A 22,883-nucleotide genomic window follows, 5' to 3' on the forward strand; every position below is an offset into this window, starting at 1 on the left:
GAGCGTGCCCACGCATAAAGACAGAATAAACCGAAACAACTGGGAAGAGCTGGGCCAAAACGAGATAATGGAGAGATTCTTATTGTGCCCTGACTGCTAATGTAAACACAGGCTGTTTATTCATCTACAAGCCCCAGTCAAGTCCTCTTGATTGTCATTGCATGGCTTTAGAGTGAATCATTCGACATTCATGGGCGCTTTCTTCCTATTAGCACAGCTGTCACCCCTTATCCACTAAACCTAATGTCTTTTCAGCTCAAATGAGGTAATAATTTAATTGCTGCAATTAAAATCAAACAGTCATCACCACTTTTACTGCGTTTGTCAACCTTCATCCATCACGGTCCAGTTATGCTCAATGATATTTCATCAGGGAAGCTCAGCACAAATCCACTATTGTACAGGATTGAATAGGGTTTTATTTTGGACCTCATTGTTGTGCTCAGTTTGCTCTCCATTTGTGGAAAATGGGAGGTATTCAGCTCATTTTTTTCCTCACTGAACAGCATATGTCCGCGTGTGCTCACTGATCTATTTCTGGACCACATAGCATACAGACAAAAAATGCTTCATTAATGCTGTGGCATTTTGAATCTGTTGTTGTAGACTGCTTTTTTTTTTTTTGAGTGATTTTAGACAGAAGCTTAGATTTCTAATCAAGGAGATATTTTATCTAGAGTATAATGAGGACACAGACTGTGTAAAATTGTTCTTCTGTGTTTGTAGTTTTTACTGCTGATCTTCTCATGTCTGAGGAAAGCTGCTTGGGACTACGGCCGCCTGGCTCTGCTGATGGAGAATGACAGGTAAATCTCTCACTCAACAATATCAGTTAAACTCTGATAGCTATGGCAACTTTTAACATGTAGTAAGAAGCCTCAGTGGAGAGAGAGACTTGATGCTCTAGCTCCCTCTGCTGCATGTAAGTGGTAATGGAAAATTACCGTGGGCAAACTGCCTTGTTATACTTGAAACACTGATAATACTTTACTGTATTTGTTTTATATTAACAGTGAAAGTAAAATTTCATGGGATGGTCAGAATTTATTCTTCGCTTAATTCTCTATTGAATGTAAACACTGAATTGGACATTTAAGCATGTTATCTATCTTATATCCACACCTATGGTCAATTTAGAATAACCAGCTCACTTAACACTGTTAATGTTTTCCATCCAGGTTCATGCAACACTCTGCAGCAGTTTTCTTTGTGCTCGCTCCGAATCTCCTCTTCAGGGGAATGTGGGCTCGATTAGTCCTGCCTGACCGACGATGCCCTCGTAGCACTTGAGGGCAAGCAGCATCTGTTCTCTTTGCCAAGCGGTCGTCTCTCATTGTAATTCAATTACCCTGCTTAATTTGACATCCTGTTGAACTGTCAGTGTTATAGCCCACAGAGACAATCCACAAATTCAACTGCTGCACTTGTTTCACCATGTGAACTGGACCACATGTTATATTATTTTAATGTCTTCTGTGTATGCACAGATTGATCCCAGATGGGTACAGGGACTGCAGCAATTACGGTACATCTTGGTGTATTAATAAAGCCATGTCCGGCTATGATCACCAGGATTCTGTTTCTTTGTGTGTATTCTTCCTTATGCAGTCTCACATCCCTGTTTTATGGAGAACCAAGTGAGAAAGAGAAGTCGCCTTCAGAATCCAGTCCCTCTGACTCTGAGACCAAGGACATGGTATGCTCAAACCTTATCTTACATTTTTCAAAGGATAACTCATAATTTATTTCCCGTGTTGCAACATTCTTGTTGTTCTTCTGCTCCTGCTTCTTCTTCTTCTGCTTCTGCATTTCAGGTGTGTTTTTATTTCACATCATCAGACTAGTTTAAAGCCACAGCAGACAGTTGTTTTCAGTTTCTGGCAGAAGTTATGACGAACACACCGCATACTCATGTACCAAATGTACTAAGAGATGAGCTGTTGAACATAGTGGAAAAACTAGCAGTAAAATATTTTATGTGCTTATTAGGGGTTTGGAGAGTTAGCAGTCAGCAGTCACATGTGATAAATTAAAGCTGGTGAATGTGTAAAACACACTTGCCAAACGTTGGTCAGTTCTTTGGTTATTTCATGCTTCTAAATAAGCAGTTTTTGCTGACTCTGAGCTAGTAAACTGGATTACCGGCCCAGAAAAGAGCAGTGCCTCATCTTTGTTGAAAGAAGCTCCCCTTAATCTTCTGTTCTGACCACGAAGAAGCTTTGCCATGGAATTTTTTCTCTGGACAATCTAGGTCAAAATACATGCAGTCATGTGGTGGGAAAAAGGGAAGATGTGAGCTAACTTCTCAGGAGTGGACATCCCAACAAATGAACCCCAAGGTCAGAGTACATGACAGTACAATTAGACACAAAGCTAAACAAGTCTGTCTCGTTCGGACGGTTTGCCAGGAGAAAGCCCCTCTTCTGTAAAAAGAACGTAAACAGCCTGGGTTAGGTTTGCAAAATTGCATCCGATGAAACCGCAAGACTTTTGGAACAATGTCCTTTGAACAAATGAGGCCAAAATGGAGATGTTTGGAAATAATGCACAGTGCCACATTTAGAGAAAAATACAAATGCCTCTTACCAGCTGTCAAACATGGTGGTGGAGGGGTGATGATTTGGGTTTGTTTTGCAACCTCAGGACCTGGGCACCTCGCTGTTATTGACTCAACCATGAACTTCTCTGTATACCAGAGTACTAGAGTCAAATGTCAGGACGTCTGTTTGACAGCTATAGCTTGGCCCAAATTGTGACAAAACACGTGACGAGACAATGATCCCAAGCACAGCAGCAAATCTGCAAAAGAATGAGTGAAAAAGAAAAGAGTGAAAGTCGTCCACTCGAACTCGAGACCTCAACCCGACTGAAATCCTGTGGTGGGATCTTCAGAGAGCTGCAAATAAAAGAATGCCCACAAACTTCAATCAACTGAAGCAACATTGTAAGAAAAAAAGAGGGCAAAAGTCCATACAGGATGATGTGAAATACTGATGAAGTCATGTTGTTGAACTAAAGCTACTAAATCAGATGGTGTACTTAATTTTTCACTGTGAATTTTTTTTCTGCAAAGCACTGGAAACCAGGAAGGGGGATCATAATGGGATAATCAATACAATCAATACAATAGTATCGGAGTACTCTGCATCAGAAACCCCACTAATGCAAAAAGCATTTAAGTATTATCAACAAAGATCTGGATGCTTAACATGAATGAATGTGTTGTGTGACTGTCGTAGAATTAGATACTATATCATCTGAATATTGTCGCTCATGCATTAATGTATAAGTAGGCGTTTATTATTAGCAGCAAATCAACTGGTGCTCATTTCGAATGTTTCGTATCCAGCTGCACCGAATGAATGTTTTCACTGTGGATTAATCTGCCAATTATTTTATTTTTGCGAGATGTCATTAGGCACGCTAAACAATTATTGCAAATGTTTTGGTAATTGATTCACTTGACTTACTGGCTAACAGATGAATGAGTTCATATGTGCTTGTATAAATTGTTGAGCAGCTGAATTCATAACAAAACATTAACATTTTAAGCTTTTTATGTGTTTGCGTGCAAAAATCATGATTTAAAAAGTATCTAGTAACTAAAAGAGTCAGATAAGTGTAGCAGGAAAAAAGTCATTGAAGTGACATATAGCGGAGAAGAATCAAAAGAAGCTAAAATTTGTACTTAAGCACAGAAAGCTGCTTGACTAAATGCATTTAGTTCCAGTTCACAACTGCACTGAAAAGCTGCAGCTGACCCTTTCCACGTGTCTCTCTCTTGATCAGTGACCCATGTTCAGCTTTATGTTTGTGGCGTGCATGTGTATTCTCATGCATTTGGCGGCAAAACACATCCAAACAAAAACATCGGTCTGCTGACCGAAGGGCTCTACAGTGCCACTAGTGGTTAAAAATACCACAGCATATTTTTATGCACTATAATAGTGTAATTAGGGCAAAGAGGCACCGTGTTTGAGGAGGAAAAGGGCAGATTCCAGTCATCGTTACACTGCAAATTATGAAGGAGAGGGCCTCATTTTAAAGAAACACTATCATTACCAATAACATTGATGTTAGACAGTCTGCCAGTCTTCCTGATTATGTTCTTGTGTATTTACACTAATTATACCAAGGTGTCACAGTTAATTTCCCAGTGATATACTGATGTCTAAAAAAGCTCCATCCTGAGCTTCCATAATAAGTCCTCAAGTCATCACCACCAAGATGGCACCAAGTCAACAGTTGTAAGAGGAAAGTTTGGATCATTACTCAGCGGGTCTGTCTCTGACTCCATGGCACCTGAGTGATAGACTGAGGTCATTCCCTGCATGTTTATAGCAGTGTAAGTCAAAGAGTCAGACTGGAGTCATCGTGCTGTGCCTGCACACAGCTGAGACTGCAGTAAACTGATTACAGCTCCAGACCTATTAAATCTCCATCTCTGTGTCACTTTGCAGACCGTGTTACTATTCAAATGGAGGTTGAGTACAAGTCACCAGATATATAACTGCCGAAACGTGTAATATGTCTTCAATAACCAGTTCATTGGCTGTTTTATGATTCTTTTTTTCAGGGCTTCTGCTCATGGCTGTCATCGCTTTACCATATGAAGTAAGTAAACCTAAAGCAGCTGCTGCTATAATTGTTTCATCCTCCTCTCATCTTGGCTTCCAACCCTTCGCCGGCCTGTTGTCTTCAAAGCTGATGTCACCATTGAACGTGAAAGTCTGGTCTTATATCTCACTTAGCAAAGAAAATGTTTAAAAAAAACAAAAGAGTCTAGGCTCATGCGACCGCTGGTGCCACGGTTTCCTGTTGAATATTTGCACTTGCTCGGGTCTCGACTCCACACAACAGATTTAGAGCTATAAAAAAGCAATTTTGGTGGTATCCATGGTTTCCATAGTATTATGGTGGAGTTTGGGTGCTTCTGTTTTTAGCTCTCCTTTGCCAGTGGCTCACCCTGGGATCCCAGGCGAAGTGCAAACCCACCCTGTGAGTTCTCGATGTGTGGGCTACCATGAGACCAACGTGCACTTCTTTTCTTTCATGCCTTTTTTTTCTATTTTATGACACTGGGTTTCCTGAACCTCCCTGATCTGGTAACCACAGATTCTGACACCAAAGTAGTGGTGCCACAGCTTTTTACTCAGGATGAGGTAGAAGCTGCGAGGGTCATTTTTATCCAGGTTCGGCCTGTATGGAGCCACTGCCACATCAAGAAAAACGCGCATGTTTATCACGCTGCCTGGAAAAACTCTGAGATTCTGAGAATGCATCTTCTTTGTTCTGTTGCAGGGATGAGGAGATCCGAAGTAAATGTGGCATTGATGCCGTGACATATTTGTCCTTCCAGCGCCACATCATCCTGCTCATGACAGTGGTTACCCTGCTGTCCTTGGCTGTAATCCTGCCGGTCAACATTTCCGGGAACCTCCTGGGTATTTTGGTCTTGAAGTGATGGTCTAGCTAGCTCACTGAAAAGTCAAGAGATATCCTTAACCTCCGATAACAACACACCGGACTCTTCATAAAAAGAGAAGTTCAGTTAAATGCACATAAACTTCATCTTTTAACAATTCATAGTACAGCTGAGTTTAAAACAACCCGATCTCTTTCAAAACTTGGAACAAGTCAAAAGGTCAGTGAAACCAAAATAAACACTGATTACATGCACAAAGGCTGCACTTCATCTAAAGGGAGTCACTGGCACACCAGTGGCAAGTCATCAAGCACTTGCCCAAGTCTGATTATAGAAATAGAAAGTGCTTAATTTCCTCTTAACATACACATGTAGGTGCCAGGGGTGGGACGACACACTAAACAGGCTGCTAAATAGCAACAGAAATGCCTTTTTGGCAGTTGTGTGCTTATTTTGTAGGAAGTGTTGAGAAAGCCTTTCCACTACAGGATGAAGTCTATGAGGAGTGGGGCTGTCCACAGTAATGTTTTTATTACTGCTGGTTGTCATCATATGGACCAGTGTGTCACCATCATTAAATAAAATGGCCAACACCCATAGGCAGGCTGCCATGGTGACGGCAAACAAAGGGTTCCCAAGTTAAAACAGCGCAGTTAGGCATGTTTGAACTTGAACTTCATTGAGATGGCTGATATTTCATTTGACTGGATGGAAAACATTTTAGTATTGCTTCATTTCTTGGCCTCTCCCAGACAAAAGAGGGGAGGGGCTTCCTTTTAAGTCATTACAGAAATTAAAACGTCTCGCTTTGTGTCACGTTTTATTATCTCTACAGGAGACAGTCCTGAAAACTTTGGAAGAACAACCCTGGCGAATGTTAGTGCAAAGTAAGTCCAGCAATGCAGGCATGACATCAGATCTCATGAAGCATCCCAGAGCCGCGAGCAAACCTGGGCAAATCTGTAATTGCTCTGTTTATGTTCCTTGAAGGGACAGCTTTCTGTGGCTGCACAGCGTCTTGGCTCTGGTTTACTTCATTATCACGTTGCTGTGTATGGCTCACCATTCGCTGCAGCTGGAATACAGAGAAGATGAGAAGGTCTGTCATCATCCAGTCACACTTTATACCATCAAGGTCCATCCAGCAAAAGATAAAGTCAAATTATTGAGATTCTAACCAAAAGGTCTTTTTTTATTGTTTCAAAAATCAAATACAAGAAAAAATAACACAGCAAAAATATTTTAAAACAAAATTAAATGTAAAGACCGACGTGCTCTGGATTTCTGGCTTCTCCCTAGATGCTGCAATCCTCTGTTAAATGCAGAGAATAGGGCGTTCCATTGGTGATCAATAATGATATCATTGTTTTTTATTATTCATTTGTCTTCAGAGAATAAGACTATAAAGATCTATAAAAGGATTCTGCAAACCGCCAACTATTCACCCACTTAGTTTGGCATGTTAGCATGCCTGCGTTCTCTGATTAGTGCAGTTAGGACTGATGGGTTTGTCATTACTATTAACATTTCATCAGAAACTAAAGAAATGGAAAAAGGAATAAGTACTCTTGTATTAAAAGAAATCGATTTATGGATCATCCTGAGAAGTTTTAAGTCAAAGTCCTATGGCAGTCCATCTAAAAGTTAATGAAACTTTTCCTTCCTTAACATGTAAACCTTAACAATGAAACTGCGATTGATCTCTGTGGATCAGAGAAGTTTACCACTATATAGGCAACAACCTGGCATTGGCTTCCCTAGAGCCGTTAAAAGAAAGCATAACGGATTTATTTATATTGTGTTATTTATTACAGGTGGCTCGGACACTGATGATTACCTCCGTACCCAAGGAGATCTCTGACCCAGGACTCATCACCAAACATTTCCAGTACACATGTTTTCTTCTCTATTAAATAATCTTCCTGTGTTTGATTGGAGAGCTGTCTATCATTTTATTCATGCACATCCACACTTAGAAAATTCCTTATAATGGACATTTTTTCTTGTTTTCACCAGTGAGGCCTACCCAAGCTGCACTGTCACCGACATCCGGTTCTGCTTTGACGTCCACAAGCTAATGAGGCTGGACTTGGAGAGGTACGGCGGCTTTTACGGACCGGAGCATCACAGTTTTTGATCATATGGCTCTTGTCTGAGGACACTGTCGTTTTTCAGGCGCAAGGCAATGAAAGGCAGGCTGTATTTTGCCACAAAGGCCCAGAAGGAGGGAAAAATCATGATCAAGACTCATCCGTGTGCTCAGATCTTCTGCTGTGACGTCTGCGGCTTTGAAAAGGTAAGATTTGTACATATCCTTCTGTGTACAGTTGCAACTTAATTGCACTGCATGGGAAGAGAATCACCACTGGATGGCACTGCGATGCAAAAATAGGTAAACACAAGCAGCAATGTGATATTTTTGCAAGTGTAAATCTGAGAGTGAGAGTGAAAGATGAAGTGAGCAACATATCCTTTAACTCTTTTTTTTTTTTTCTGCAGGTGGATGCAGAGCAATACTACAGTGAATTAGAAGAGAAGCGGACAGATGAGTTTAATGCTGAGAAGAACCGCATCACCATGAAGAGGCTGGGCATCGCCTTTGTGACCTTTCGCGATGAGCGGATGACTGCTGTGTGAGTAAACAAGAGCGTGACACCGAGGTCTGTGTTTGATCGGTTCTCTCATCATACAGATGCAGTCACGGCAGAGAGTGACCACATAATTCATGGTAACGTTGCTGAGTAGTGATGCAATGCCTTTTGAACATCTTGTTTTGGTTTCCAGCATCGTGAAGGACTACGGTCGCGTGAACTGTCGTCGCAGGCCCCAGCAGTCCAGCATCAGCACCGTGGTGCAGTCGCACAAATGGGACGTCAGCTACGCACCTGCTCCAAGTGATATTATATGGTGAGAACTGTCACGTTTGTTTGTGCCCTAATGTCTTTTAAAAGCTCGAGCTACTCTTGGATTTTCTCCTGATTGTCTCTGAAGTCTCAGTTTTCCAAATTGACAGCTGTGTGAGTCATTCTGATCTCTTCATATCGCCATGGTGACCTATCCCAGCACACACGCTGGGTACACCCTGGGCAGACACCCATTCACATCTACACCACGAGAAATGTATTAATCTAACCTGCTTGTCTACTGACTGTGGTAGGAAGCTGGAGCAGCCAAAGGAAATCACACAGAAACACATTTTGAGCACAATGTCCAATTTTACATGACTTGTGCATCATTTAGACACATTTCCCTGTAATTATGCCTGACATATTTGGTATCTCTGGTAACCTGTGGATCAAGACTAGACTTCAGATCAACATTCTGTGGGTTTTAGTCATGCTTGTTTGTGCAGCTTTAGCTTGTGAAGTTGGACCTAAAGGGTCCGATTTAGAGTTGAGGTATGCATCATGCAAATGTTGCTTATTGAGACTATTTGATCCCAGTGTTGCTTTTGATACTTTTGATCACCGTAATTTTGGTTTTAGAAGCTCGGGCAGTTGGTGGAACAGCTTTGATGTGGTCCTTCTCATAACTCTCAGGCAGACCTTTGTTGCTTGGTGGTTGTAATAACTCTGTATAGCTGTATTTCTGTCTTGTGGTGTTCCCCAAGTTTCTGTTGCGGGCCCCATGCTAATTGTACTTTGTGTCTATCAACCAAATATAAAGTCACTTTTAAAGTCTACCGTCAGTGTCATATGTATGATGTGTTTGTTTAAGTTTCTGAATGTTCCAAAAGTTTCTGTTCTGCTGAATACTTTTCTACAGCTGAATAGTGACAAACAGAGGTTATATCCATCCCACAGGTGATGAAAGGCTTGGCTCTTTATGGTATTATGTTAAACTTTGGTTCTGAATCTGTACCCTGTGTAGTACTTAGTGAAGCTTTGAGTCACTCCTTTTACTACCAGCTATGAAACATGGCTAAAATTAAGTCTGTACAACATTTTCCTTGTTGGTGTTATAACTGCAATCAGACAGCAACGTAACGTGTACTCCAGCAGACTCACCAGACCTTTTTTTTCTTCCAGTAAATAATGTTTCTCGCTCGCTCTCTCATTGTGTGTTACATGTTGAGCTTATGTGTGTGGGCCACTGGACAGCTGATGCTGATTTCTTTACACTGGCTTCTGATCAGACTCAAAATTTGGTTCTTGTGATGATGTATTGAGCCTTGCATGGACAGGCACTCACTCATATTAAAGACCTGTTGCAGACACATAATACCAGTGGGAATGTGAGGGCCTTGGATCAGGCCTTGATAGCTGTTTCCACACAAGGCTCAAGGCAAAAGGACTCGATGCTTCTTTGGCTGTGGACCCCACTGGACTCGACTGGACTCATTAGTTTAAATTTGCTTTTGTTCATTTGTTTTATTTCTTCTATTTTTAAATCCTCCTGGTTTTATCTGACTGTCAGTGTTTAAATGCTCCTGTTGTGTTTGCTTTTTAGTTATCCACCATCTCTTGAAAGGCACTATGTAAATAACACAAAATGTGGATGTTTCAGCGATCGGTGCCTGCATTAGCATTGCTATTCCTGCTTCTTTTTCATAAGTTTCAACTTCAAAGACATTTAAGATTATCGGTATGTTGTTTGCTGTAAGTAGCAGATCTCAAACACCGTCTAAAGCTTAATCAGCATCCACGATTGGATTAGCTGCGGTGCATGTTTCTTATCTCAGAAAGCAAATGCAGAGATTATGTAACAAGTGAGTGCTGCATATGTATGGGGATTAACCAAAGGAGGCTCACAGTTTGAGCTTCACATCTGACTGACTGCAGTGTGTTTGTGTCTACGCATGAACTTGTATTTTCTGTGGCAGTCGCAGGCTGAGAGGTCGAGCAGGGACTGGGAGCTGAAGTGAGCTGGTTTAAACTTGCTCTTCTACCCAGTACGCTGGACCGCTCTTAGAAGAGACCACTCATCCAGCTATTTCAGGCATATGTCAAAACATAAAGTACATGTACATCAGAGAAGGGTAATATGTTAACTGTGTTCATCTTGCTGGATGATTGGTAACTGAGGCTCGTCATTTTTCCCATCGATAGGGAAAACCTGTCAGTGTGTGGATCTCGGTGGTGGCTCCGCTGCGTCCTCCTCAACATCCTCCTCTTCCTGCTGCTCTTCTTCTTCACCACTCCTGCCATCATCGTCAACACCATGGACAAGTTCAACGTCACAAGGCCCGTGGAGAGTCTGAGGGTTAGAGTTTCAGAGCAGTTTAAACTTACTGACGTCTGTGCTCCATTGTGAACCTCCTCACTTTCATCAATCGCCATTTTGCTGTCCAATGCAGAGCCCAGTCGTTACAGAGTTCTTCCCGACCCTTCTGCTGTGGGCGTTTTCAGTGCTCCTGCCCTTTGTTGTCTACTACTCCGCCTTCTTTGAGTCCCACTGGACCAGGTACTGGGTAGTCATCAACTACCGCTCTCCTCAGCCATCTGAAATAGAAATGTGGATATTTTGCTTCGTTTACTTGCAGCGGTTTTTCTTCCTCTCAACTATCAGCGTTCCTCTTTTTTTCCATCTAATTTATTTCTTTTTCACCTTCTTGCTCTTTTTACTCTCTCCCCTCTCTCTCCCTCCTTCTCTCTGCCACTCTCCCTGCACTGTTATTCTGGGCAGGTTGTCATAGAGATCTCCGTGCGAGGATAATGATATGAACAGTAGTCACCGTGCGCCGTTTCCTCTATGTGCGGTTACTAGCAGGAGGAAGAACAAGTGTGCATAAGAACAACCTATAAGCACCCTTTCTTTACATAACCACCCCCACAAACGTGTTGTGCAGGCGTGATGTGTGAAGGGCCGAATGCAAATCAACTGTTTACTGTAGTGAAAAATGTAGTTTGTGCTAATGGGTACAAAGAGTCAACTGTTTTTTCCATTTTGGGCTTTTAATTCATGAATTTATTATGTTGTTTTTTTTTCTTTTTGTGGGTTTTTTTTTGTGTGTGGGGTTGTTTTTTTTTTTTTAGATATATGTTGCAAAATATGTATCACGCATGTTCTCATCTTATTGGATCATTTCATGTCTCAGATCTGGTGAGAATCAAGTGACGATGCACAAGTGTTTTTTCTTGCTGGTCTTCATGGTCATCATCCTGCCTTCACTTGGTCTGTCCAGGTACATCTACAGTGATTTCCCTTTTTGATCTACTTCTTTTGAATTATTCCTGGGTTTTTGTGTTTTTTTTGTAATGTTTATGCACTTTTTCTATTTTATTTCTGCTCTAGCCTTGACCTCTTGTTCACCTGGCTCTTTGATGTCAACTTCCTGGAAGAGAAGGATTTAAAATTTCAGTAAGATCAAAAAATGTAATGAGAAGTGCAATCAAAACATTATTTCCACTCCACGATTATCTTCTTGTGCAGCTACACACTGCTATCTGCTCAGGTGCTATTTTTTTTAGATCACTCTGTGGAAGGAAATAAATAAATAATAACAGAATGAAATGATTTACAATTTTCACAAACCCATATTTTACTCACAACAGAACATAAAAAAATGTTTAACCTGAGAAAATATGAATTCATTTTGAATTTGATGGCGGCAACGTATGTCAAAAAATCTTCTTACACCTTCTTCTTTTACTGACTTGTTGCCATTGACTTAATTAGTTGCAAAGCATTTTTCTAGCTGTTTCTTTTTAGTAGTTTTGAGATTTGTTGCTTTCATCAAATTCAAAATGAGCTAATATTTTTTTCAAATTGGGACGTTTTCCCAGTTTAAACATTTCAATATGTTTTTTTTATATTGTGAATAAATTCTGGCTTTAGGAGATTTGTAAATCATTGCATTCTGGTTTTTACTGGGGTTGCAGGTAAAAAAGTTGATAAGTTGATATTTGCTGCAGTAATAGTTTGCGGTCCTTTGTCCAACTGTAGGACATTAGTGTTGATAATGGGGCTTTCAGCTTCATCAGAGTCCCTTCACGTGGGAGCGAGCTAATAACAGGAAAGCACCGCACAGATGCACAAGAAGATGACTTTGAGCCAAAGTGAAATCTGATGTATATTTTTTAATTATTATTTTATTTGTTATTTGGAAATTATTTGGTTAAAACTGAGTCTCAGAAAGAATCTCCAGCAGCCCACTTCTTGTCTGTGTCTTAATGCAGGTGTGTGTTTCTTCCTGACAACGGCGCATTTTTTGTAAACTACGTAATTACATCCAGTTTGATTGGCACGGCTATGGAATTGCTACGTATCCCTGCACTGACGGTGTACGCACTGCGCCTCTGCTTTGCAAAATCCCAAGCTGAGCGGATTCATGTCAAACGGGTAAGCCGAGCCTTGGTGCTTATCTTGGCATCTTAACACGCTGTTTGGTTTAAACTTTAAGAAGCCAGCTGTGTTTATTTTGTCTCTGCAGAGTCAAGCTTATGAGTTCCAGTTTGGCCTTGAGTACGCCTGGACCATGTGTATCTTTGCTGTCAGTATGACCTACAGCATCACGTGTCCCATCATTACACCCTTTGGTGAGCAGCACACAACTACACTCTTGCAAAGGCATCTACCTCTTCTTCTCACCCTCTCTTCTCAGCCATCTGCATCCCAACACGTCCCGTCTCAGTCGTGTTTGTGTAAGGCTGTGTCTCCTCGTACTGTAACCTCACTCTCCTCTGCTGCCTGCCAGTCCGATGCAGACTGTGTGAATTTGCTGCTGTAGTCCCAGACACTCAGACACAGCGAGCTGTGAGCCAGACGCCCACTCTGCTCCTGTCTCTGCCCGGCGCTCACCGAGCTTCTATTTACTTCTGCAATCTAATCGTCAGTCAAAAACAGGCCGCCTTTAATGCACCAAACTCTGTGTCTGCTTGCATTTCACCTGCTTTTTTTCTTTCTTCTAGATTTCAGTTTTCATTTGATGAAGAAGACCAAGACAACAGATTTTTTTTTTTTTTTTAAATTTAAAGGCAAAAAATGCAAAATTAGCTTCCAATTGATCAAAAACAGGGACTAGAACAGGGTGTAAAAAATAAGGCCCGGGGGCAAGAACCTGTTTGGCAAAAACAAAAATCTGACTCACCAAAAGGCTTTGGAAAAATTTGAATGAATGCATAAATTTTTACCTTCTAACTTTAAAACTATAAAATAAATAAGAATAATTTTCTGTGAATTAACAAAAATTTTCTTTTCCTGTAAATTTGTACATTTAACACGTAGAAAAAAAACAAGACACACTGTTGAAGTTGCATTTCTTTTCTTCTATTAAAGGATATCCCAGGGATTCGATGTTTAGTTAAATATCTGTCACTGGTCTGGTCTGAGTTCAAAGTTTTATGATGTAAATGAGTTTGAGGTCATATTTATCCCGTATTAGTATCTTTTAATTTCCTCTCTTAAATCCATAATTTCATTTAAAATCCTAGTCCTGACATACAAAGTCTTGAGTGCTCACATCCCATTACATCTGTCAGACCTTTTAGTATCATAAAATACAACAAATCACTTACTGCAGGTTTATTTGTTTTTCTTAGAGTTTCCAGAAGTAGAATGGGAGCCCGAGCCTTCAGCTATTTAATCCCATCAAGTCCCATTTTGGACTCAGGAAACAAACACTCTGCTTTTTGTACATCACAATCCTCATTAGATTGATCAAACCCTGTGTGTGATGTTGACGTCGATCAGATAACTTTGTCTCTCTTTCATGTTGCAGACATCATCATCAGTGCATTTTTGTTTAACTTTTTTCTTCCAGGTCTGCTCTACGCGATCCTGAAGCACATGGTCGATCGATACAACATCTACTATGCTTATGTTCCCACCAAACTCAACCAGCGAATCCACAGAGCAGCCATTAGCCAGGTCATTGTAGCTCCCATTCTCTGCATGTTCTGGTTGCTCTTCTTCTCCGTGCTCCGATTAGGTAAATATCCCTGCCATAAAAATTCATAAAGATCGGTGGATTGTCAGGATACTGTAATATTGTAATTTTTCATGTTTTTCCCCTTCACTGTCACAGGTCCAATGCATCCGATCACCCTCTTCACTTTAGTGTCCCACATCTTCTGCATTGTCTGTTACCTCCTCCGCTTGTGCCTTAGGAAGCAACCAGACAAGTCAACAAGCTACCAGGTCAGCGCCACCAAGTGTCACAGAGACAAAATCAGCTGAAGATGACTTATACTGAATTTGAACTAATATTTTTCCCACGCATTGTCTCTTTTGTTTCAGATGTCTGATCAGCCAGACGGGACGCTCACTGATGCAGACAGGAGTACCGTAACATCCACCACCGCCTCCAGTGTACAGTACCATTTCTTTCTCTGTTGGCCAATACACAACCAAAGCATATTATTGGAGAGAGACCTAAATGTGACAGAGAAGGCTTACGTTATTTAAGTTAATATATCAGTGGATTGTGTGCTGGATGAGATTTCCACTGAATGAGATTTAATTGTTTAGTTTTCCATGAGATCTGAGAGCCATATGCTCTTAAGGTTGTGAAAGAATCAACCTCAGAAGACAAGCACTGGGGTTATTCCATATAAAATCAAATATATCACTAAAAAGTTCCATCTTGACTTTATAACAACATAGTTTTTCTCTTTTTCTCTTAATTGGGACATAACAAAAACTCAACCAATATAATATCCATGACATGGGAATAGTAACAAGCTCAGGATGTTTGAACTGTTAATTCACAGGAGAAAGAAGTTGAAAGAGCTTTTTGATGAACCATCTCCATGTGGGATAGATAAGTGGTCAAAGCAAGTTATAGCATGTGAAAGGTCTCTTGTTTATCTCCATTTTAAACCAGGCACACACTGCCTGTGAATAAAGTGATTTACTGGATGACACAATTCCAAAATGTGCATTGATCTGCTTCCCTCAGCTTTTTGTGGCATCTGTGTTGCTGGAGCCAGAGCTGGCTTTGACTCCGATGCCCTCCCCAGCCCACCACAGCTATGGCGCCATGGCCAGCTCTCAGAGTTCAAACCGTGGGCCAGCGGAGGAAGAAGAAGGAGAGGGGGAACACACCCAGACCCGTGAGACTGAGCTCCAAGACCCACCAGACCTCTATTGCTCCACCACGCTCATGGACAGCTCCATGGGCTACCAGTAACACCAAATCTCCGCCCAAAACTGACTTCTACGTGTCCTTCAGCTGAAGAACACAGATTACTAAATGCCGCAATGCTGCGTTTTCACCACTGACCTCAGACTCCAACTACGCTGCTGCCTCGGACTCTGAGACTAGACTGTGCTTGCTAGTAAGGCTGAAGAGCCTGAAGAGTAACGGAGCCTGAGAATACAGGAGCTAAATGCTCATAAACATCACAGTTGCAGAAGAAAGCCATTTGCCTAAACAATCTGCCGAACCCATCAGACACAGCTCAACAGAACATAACACCAAGCTAAATGTACAGATTCTTTTAGCTAAATGATCAGATGCTGATACGGACTCTGTCTTCTTCTATGGCTTAATTTGCAAATTAAAAAGGTTACAAGTGATGCAGACTGGAATAGAAATGCATTATGGTTTCAGTCAGAGATACTCTATCCATGCTGTGTCGCTTGGAAATGAGTGGAGACGAAAGTTCCCATCAGAGTGGGTGGTGTGAGCAGGCTTGCCCCGACAGACTGACAGAGGGGTTTGGGCATAGGTGATATCTGGTTCCTCTGTAGCAGAGCTCGGCAAGGCTGAGGGTGAGGGCAGCTAGTTGTGAAGCCATCTGCAGTGAGACAGCAGACAGACGGACGGAGGGCCAAATGTAACTCAGAGATGTACCGTAATATATGTACGCTCTAAACGGAGGCGCAAGCAGCTTGACTCAACCTGAAGCTTGTTGTAACTATTATCAATATAAGGTTGATATTTTTGCTACAGTATTTTTGGTGTCATTGATATTGTGCTTTGGGTTGGGGGCGGGAGGAATCGAGGATGTACAATGATTTGCAGAGATGTCTCATCTTAATCAAAACCTTACCTAATTATGTTTCGACTGTACATATGGTCAAAGTGGAATAGCTTGAGCTTTTTGGAAATCTGCTATCTATTTTCTTGCTCACAGTTTGGTAAGAAAATAAAGCATGTAGCCTGTTAGCTTAGCTTAGCACAGGTTGGAACTAAGGACCACTGATTGTGCACTAATTTTCTGGTAGGCGTAGCGAGATACTCTGAGGGCATTATATAGAGTATAGTTTGGAAAGTACTTTTAAACGTCAAACTCACTTTACTGTTAGCATTGTTACGTTGTTTCTGTAACGTTACTGAAACTTGGGGACTCGAAACATGGAGAAAGGGCTAGCCTACAGGCAGAACCAGTAACTTTGTGGGGTGTTGATGCCAAGAATCTTGTCTTCACTTGTAGACACACGGGCACCCTGGTAAGTAGTTATTTCTATAATACTTTTTTTCAAGTCCACCTAAAGAATGCATGTGCAGTAGGTGCACTGTAGAGTAGCGTCTGGATTAGTCTACACAGAAAATAGGCAGGCACTTGGTTTTCTTTACAAAACCTGTAGTTTACCTTCTGAAATTTAGATCTCTTGGCCCCAGGGAGACATTTGTATACACTGGTTAGGTACAGAGTCATGGCAAAAACAAACTAAATGTCTTTCAGTTCTGAGGTTTTATTTATCAGGACATAATAAAAAAGTTATGTCTTTATAAAGTAACAAAATTAGATAAATACAACCGAGGATGAACAATACATGACATATTACAACAAGTCATTATTTATTTTAAAAAAAAAATCTAAGCCAAAAATGCAGAAGCAGTCCTCTGGAAAACTAAACCATGTCATGATTCAGTAGCTTGTAGGAGCCCAGTCATTCTTTTCTGTGCGATGGCATCAGTCTCTCATATTATTCTGGAGAAATAATAGCTCACTCTTCTTTACAGAGTTGTTTCAGTTTATTGAGGTATTCATTTATGCACACCATTTCATTCAGGTTGAGGTCTGGTCTTTGACTGGGCCAACACTGATTGCTTTCTTTTTCAGCCATTCTGTTGTAGATTTGTTGCTTTGTATTGGATCATTGGCCTATTATGCAAACCATTTTTGGTCGGGCTTTAGCTGTCGACCAGATGGCCTCATATGTGACTCTAATATACCCAGATCCCTTTAGCTGCAAAGCAAACCCAAATCCTCATCCCTCCATTACAATTAGTTGAGGTGGTTGGTTTTCACTGTGGATTGAGGCCAGACATCTCCACTTTAGTCTCATCTGTTCAAAGGACATCGATCCAGGGGTCTCACAGTTTGTTCAGAAGCAATGTGGCAAATCTAAGCTGTGCTGCCATGTTCTTGTTAGAAACAAGAGACTTTCTCCTGGCAACACTTCCCAAACACTACTTGGTCACTCTGAGATGTAGCTCTTGCGTTTTTTGCAGTTTCTCTGATTGAATGGTCTGACCTTTGGTTGAATTTGCTGTGATGTCCATTTCTGGGAAGATTGGCAACTGTCTTAAATGTTTTTCACTTCTCACTGTAGAATAATGGACTTTAAATTGCTTGGAAAAACTTCTAACGTTTCCCAGATTGACGGGCAGCAATAGTTCTTTCTCAAAAGTCATTGCTGATGCCTTTCCTCCTTGGCATTGCATTAGCACACATCTGAATGCTCCAGACCAGCAAACTGTCAAAATCTCTGCTTTTACCGAGTTGGTCAGACTTACTGACGATCAGTTAATCAAGTGCATTTGATTAGCAAGACCTGGCTGCTACTTTCTCTTTTAATTCCTAAGGAAGCAGTAAGGGTGTACTTTCTTACACTGCTTCTGCATTTTGGCATTGCTTATGTTAATCAGTAACGACTGAGTGTAATATGCCATGTGTTGTAGATCATTTAAGGTTTTTACCATGACCGTATAACATTGTGCATAGCTAGCAGTCTGTTCGTTTAGCCCATAACAAAATTACAATATCTTTGGCTTAGCATACAGACCTGAAAGGACGGGAAACAGCTAGTTTCTGGTTTGAAACCAGAGACTGGTTTAAAACTAGCAGAGACTTTGCTTTATGGTGTGTTGCTGCTAAGCTAAGCTAACTTGCTATGGTACTAATATATACATCAAAGTGCAGGCAAGAAAGTGTTTTGTAAAATGTGAAGCTGTTCCTTTAAGTTGTGAAGAAATGGAGTATAATAGAAGCGCATCCTAAAATTACATCATTTTCCAAATATGCCATGGAGTCTGTTTTGTGCCACTGCAGGAGAACAACATGGAAATCTCCAGAAGAAGTTTTTCGGTTTTGCTAAGTTTGCTAAACTCAAAAGCTTTTATAAAATTTTCCAGGTTTTTTTGGTGTTGGTCAAATAGGTCACTGCTGAAATTAGGTTTTGTTATGTTGCAAAGACAAACAGTAAAATAAAGCACTATCATGCTGTTTTCAGTTGACATATGCTATGTAACACGTCACTGCATGTTAATTATATATCGTCTAAATGAGGTATGCATTTCATATGTGCTAAACTTCATGTTTTTTGTGTCAACCTGTTGGGGTTTTTTTTGTTCTTTTTGTTTTTCTTTTAAATCCTCTTTACAGCGGGTCAAAGATTTTCTCATGTGACTGAATGTTAATTTCTTACTCATGTCTTTTGCTGTGCCTTGGGGAAAAAAAACGCCCTTATTGTGTGACAATCCAGCATGGCCTGAAATATGCTGCATGGACTAAACAACCAAGAGATAAAAATCGTAACAAACCCAAAACTCAATTTTTTAACAGCCAGTGCGTCCTTCATTCAGAATAAAACAAACATACAATGTGAGCTTATTCTACTAAGATATTAACAGTCAATCTGCACATGAGGTCCTCTACCTTTATCTTTATCTAGAGCTTTTGAATATATCACACGATCTTCATCAGCATATTAACTGGCTCAGCTGTCATCCATTCATTCAAAGCTTACACCATCCTGCGTACTCGTGGGACAGGAAGTCCTAAAGACGAACAGATCACTGACCAGTGCGCAAACCTCATCTGTTCTTGAAGACCAAGTGATGGGATCAAAAGCTGTAGAATAGGAAAGCAAGTGAATGTCATAAAAATGGTTGATTGCGAGGTTAAGAATGAGTGCGTGGCTTGTAGTTGTATCAATATTTTGTATTGTGTACTTGTTTGTGCCTTGTCACTGATTTCAATCAAGCCCTTTTTATTCCTCGGTTACCTTATTTTTGGATCATACGTATGTATGACGGGGTTCTCTAAATGTTTGTCTTTGATTAACAGTGACTGCTATGGGTTAGGTAGCTCCTTGTTGTTAAGTAGAGTAAGTTATAATCGGTTTTCTGTTCTGTCTGAGAGAGTGTATCATGATATACTTATAGTCATGCTTTATATAACATTAATGGCACGTTTTGTTATAAAGTGACATGTATTTTGCTCGTTTTACAGGGACTCTAATTGTAGTAGCTTATGCTGTATAAAGTAGATGAAAGCTAGCAGCAGAGCGCAGATGAAGTGGCCACTGCAGAGGATCATGAAGTTTAAAAAACAGAACATCAAAGAGCATCTCAAAATTTCAGTCTCCAAACTGCAAACATGTCCCATGGCTTTCTCTTCCAGAAGCTCGTTTCACAGATCATTAAATGTGCTTTCCTTTGAAAAATACAAAATAAAAACTAATAGGGTATTCTTAGCTCTAATGGCCATGTGAAGAGGGATTGTCCGTTCCCATGCTTTACTAGTTTTATTGCATCCGGACATGTCTGTTCATGTGCAGTCAGCTTGGCCAACCGAGGTCTATTGGGTTTCCAGACGTGCCCGATGCTTTTTGCTCTTCGTTTATAAAATATGTGTATCATAAGTACATTATTTCAGATTTTATTCTGCTGTAAAAGTGGGCTGTTATTATCTCCAAGAAGTTTGAGGTTTAGGGACAGACTGTGTTCAAGATTGATCTCTGTCAGGCTAATGAGTTTTCATCTGTTATAAGTGAAGTGCTGTGATCTGAGATTAAAATTAATTCAGCTCAATCCACTCATCTTGTGCCATGAACTTCTTGTTACTCTCTGCTGTGGTTTGTGATGGAAGCTTTTTCAGACACAGTGAGTCAGACTTCATGTGGAAAATAGAAGAGCCGCTGTGAGTGCGCTGGTATAAGAATACGATTCCTTTAGGAAATGTGCAAAAACATGTTTTGCACACTAGTTTCAAATGTTCATTTGGTATTTAGGAAATATTTTTATTTATGTTAGAAAATAATGTGGATATCATCTGCTCTTATTCTGTTAAGCTAAGGTAAGGGCAGCTTTAATGGACACATCCAGTATCCCATCTAATTCTTGGGAGGAAACTGTGTAAAAAGTTAAGCTACTCATTTAAAATCTACCAGCTGATAACAGTGTTTCTTCTCATTTCCAGGCTTATTACCCATACTGAAGGTCTTCACACAAATGACTTTTTGGACAGTTACCTGTACATACTAGAGAGCTCACTTGCCCTGAAACCACATCAGAGTGTGGATATGGGAGTAAATTTCATAATCGAACCACAGTGGAACATCTTGTGCTGTTTAAAGATGTTTTTCTATCAAAATAATGAAAATGTATGAACCATCTTGCACTGACTGGATTGGTTGAATTTCTCTGTACGAAACAGTTTGCAGAGTGGAAAAATACCAGACTTCCACCGTGCACGATACTCCTTCATTGCACAGTCACAAAAGAAGACAGAGAGAGGAAATGCCACGGGTGACATTTCCGTCGTCACCTGTGGCAACTGCTGATGGCACGATTCTCAGAGAAAGGTGAATTCCTCTGGGTCTGTGGTCTGCCATCTGCTTTCCCCTGTCCAGATGCTTAGAATAGAAACTGTCTCTGCAACCATATTGTCACTCCCATATGGCTTTGAGTCAACATACAAACGCAGCTCAAAAAGTTAGTATTTTAAGTCCCCTAGAGTATATTATAGTATCCAACTGACCTATATAAGAACGTTCATTGTTCCCCTTGGCAAAACACAATTACCACAATGTCGATTTAGTGGCTGTACTTTCCAGCTCTTCTCACAATCTTCTTCTAAACATGGTTTTTGTCCAGTATTAAGTTTCAAAGTTAATAGCACCGTAGAGACCTTTTGTTTTCCATGTTGGTTTAAGGGTGAACCTTTTTCAGAGAGCAATTCCCCCCCACCAAGGACCTGTTAGCAGCTGCTCAACATTCAGTCACATCACAGCGTCTTTCTCGACTTTCAGATTAAACCCTCTGCTGACTGTTTTTCTAACTGAGGCAATGTTTCAAACAGGGAAAGCCTTATATGGCTGAAGAGGTCTACAATACATTTCTTTTACATAACATTTGTTGGCAGCAAAGATGCAAATCACTCAGGGTTTCAGGGCATACACAGATTGTGTCGGAGCCTGGGAATAGCTGCTGGCAAACCTGGTTTTATAGATGTGCTCAAAGACTGCTAATTAGCATTTTTTTTTAATTCAATCTTTACCACAACTGGAGCACGCATTTTGGATTTGGCATTATGATGCAACAACACCAACACAGTAAGGGGGCCAGTTCACAGATCCAGACATCTAAGCTGAGGAAGCCAAACAAATGTGAAGCAGAGGTGGGCGGATCGATCCAAATATTGATACTTGTTTTTCTATCCTTTAAGTTCAGTATGCATCCCACTGAACTGTGTTAAATACGCACTAAGAAAAATGTCTGAATGTTTTTGTGTTGACAGCAAACTGTGTTTTATTTATAGCCCATTTAAACAACAGAAACCGAACCAAAGTGCTTTGGAAACAGGTGCATTTAAATTCCAGATCTCCAAAAAAAACAAAACAGTTTCTAAAAACATGAATAGCTGAAAGGTGTTAATTAAGTATGGTAAAAAGTAAAAATCACAGTGATTTGTTCAGAATGTGTTGAGAATTTGCAAATTGATGATGATTTATTTCATAAATCATGACGCACTGCCCTCCCCTGCCTCTTTTGGTTAACAATATCAATATTGGTATCTGCAATACTGGCCCTGTATTTACTTGGTATCAAATTTGAAGTATCTTACAGCAGTAATGTCAAGTGACTTGATGTCACAAAAAGAGGTCACGCCCTATATAATAAATACTTTGCCAGAGAATTCAAATTTTCAAAAGATTTTGTGACAAATTAAAGAAATAATTAAATATTCATTTGCATATATACGTTTAAATTTGTATCCTATTTGCTCCATTTAAAAATGTATTGATCAATTTATTTTTAGGACTTAAGGTGTGTTCTACATTAATGATGTAGAAGAAGAAGAAGAAACTCACAAAAACACTTGTAAACTAATGGGGTTACACTTTCATATAGTCTAAATGGGTAATATACCCTTTCACATAATAACATCACACAAAATCTGCACAGCGATGATGTGAAGCTCCCGTTCCACTACACCCCAAAGGTGGATTGAGATCCAGATATGTACCAAGGCCTTTAGAATACAGTGAACTTGTTCTCATCTTCATGAAACCAGTTTCAGATGATCTGAGCTTTGTGACATGGCGCATTAACCTGCTGAAA

The 22,883-nt window shown here is 40.4% G+C and overlaps 1 protein-coding gene across 4 annotated transcripts in view; it reads left to right on the top strand.

Moving 5' to 3' along the window:
• Positions 1–19,046, top strand: part of tmem63c (transmembrane protein 63C) — a 40,746-nt gene extending 21,700 nt beyond the window's left edge. For all 4 annotated transcript variants that reach the window (XM_040042159.1, XM_040042161.1, XM_040042160.1 and 1 more), the window contains exons 3-23: positions 727–806; positions 1,609–1,696; positions 4,577–4,614; positions 5,302–5,444; positions 6,261–6,312; positions 6,416–6,524; positions 7,240–7,313; positions 7,442–7,522; positions 7,601–7,721; positions 7,925–8,058; positions 8,210–8,332; positions 10,474–10,627; positions 10,722–10,828; positions 11,463–11,549; positions 11,660–11,725; positions 12,544–12,706; positions 12,798–12,903; positions 14,127–14,294; positions 14,391–14,503; positions 14,603–14,674; positions 15,264–19,046. In XM_040042159.1, the coding sequence (XP_039898093.1) occupies positions 727–806; positions 1,609–1,696; positions 4,577–4,614; positions 5,302–5,444; positions 6,261–6,312; positions 6,416–6,524; positions 7,240–7,313; positions 7,442–7,522; positions 7,601–7,721; positions 7,925–8,058; positions 8,210–8,332; positions 10,474–10,627; positions 10,722–10,828; positions 11,463–11,549; positions 11,660–11,725; positions 12,544–12,706; positions 12,798–12,903; positions 14,127–14,294; positions 14,391–14,503; positions 14,603–14,674; positions 15,264–15,494 (2,310 nt within the window). In that variant the 3' untranslated portion in view covers positions 15,495–19,046. The remainder of the gene's footprint in view (positions 1–726; positions 807–1,608; positions 1,697–4,576; positions 4,615–5,301; positions 5,445–6,260; positions 6,313–6,415; positions 6,525–7,239; positions 7,314–7,441; positions 7,523–7,600; positions 7,722–7,924; positions 8,059–8,209; positions 8,333–10,473; positions 10,628–10,721; positions 10,829–11,462; positions 11,550–11,659; positions 11,726–12,543; positions 12,707–12,797; positions 12,904–14,126; positions 14,295–14,390; positions 14,504–14,602; positions 14,675–15,263) is intronic.
• Positions 19,047–22,883: the final 3,837 nt, after the last annotated feature.

The sequence above is a fragment of the Simochromis diagramma genome, unplaced genomic scaffold (genome assembly GCF_900408965.1).
Source record: "Simochromis diagramma unplaced genomic scaffold, fSimDia1.1 OVJJ01000304.1, whole genome shotgun sequence".
Taxonomy (NCBI): Eukaryota; Metazoa; Chordata; class Actinopteri; order Cichliformes; family Cichlidae; genus Simochromis; species Simochromis diagramma.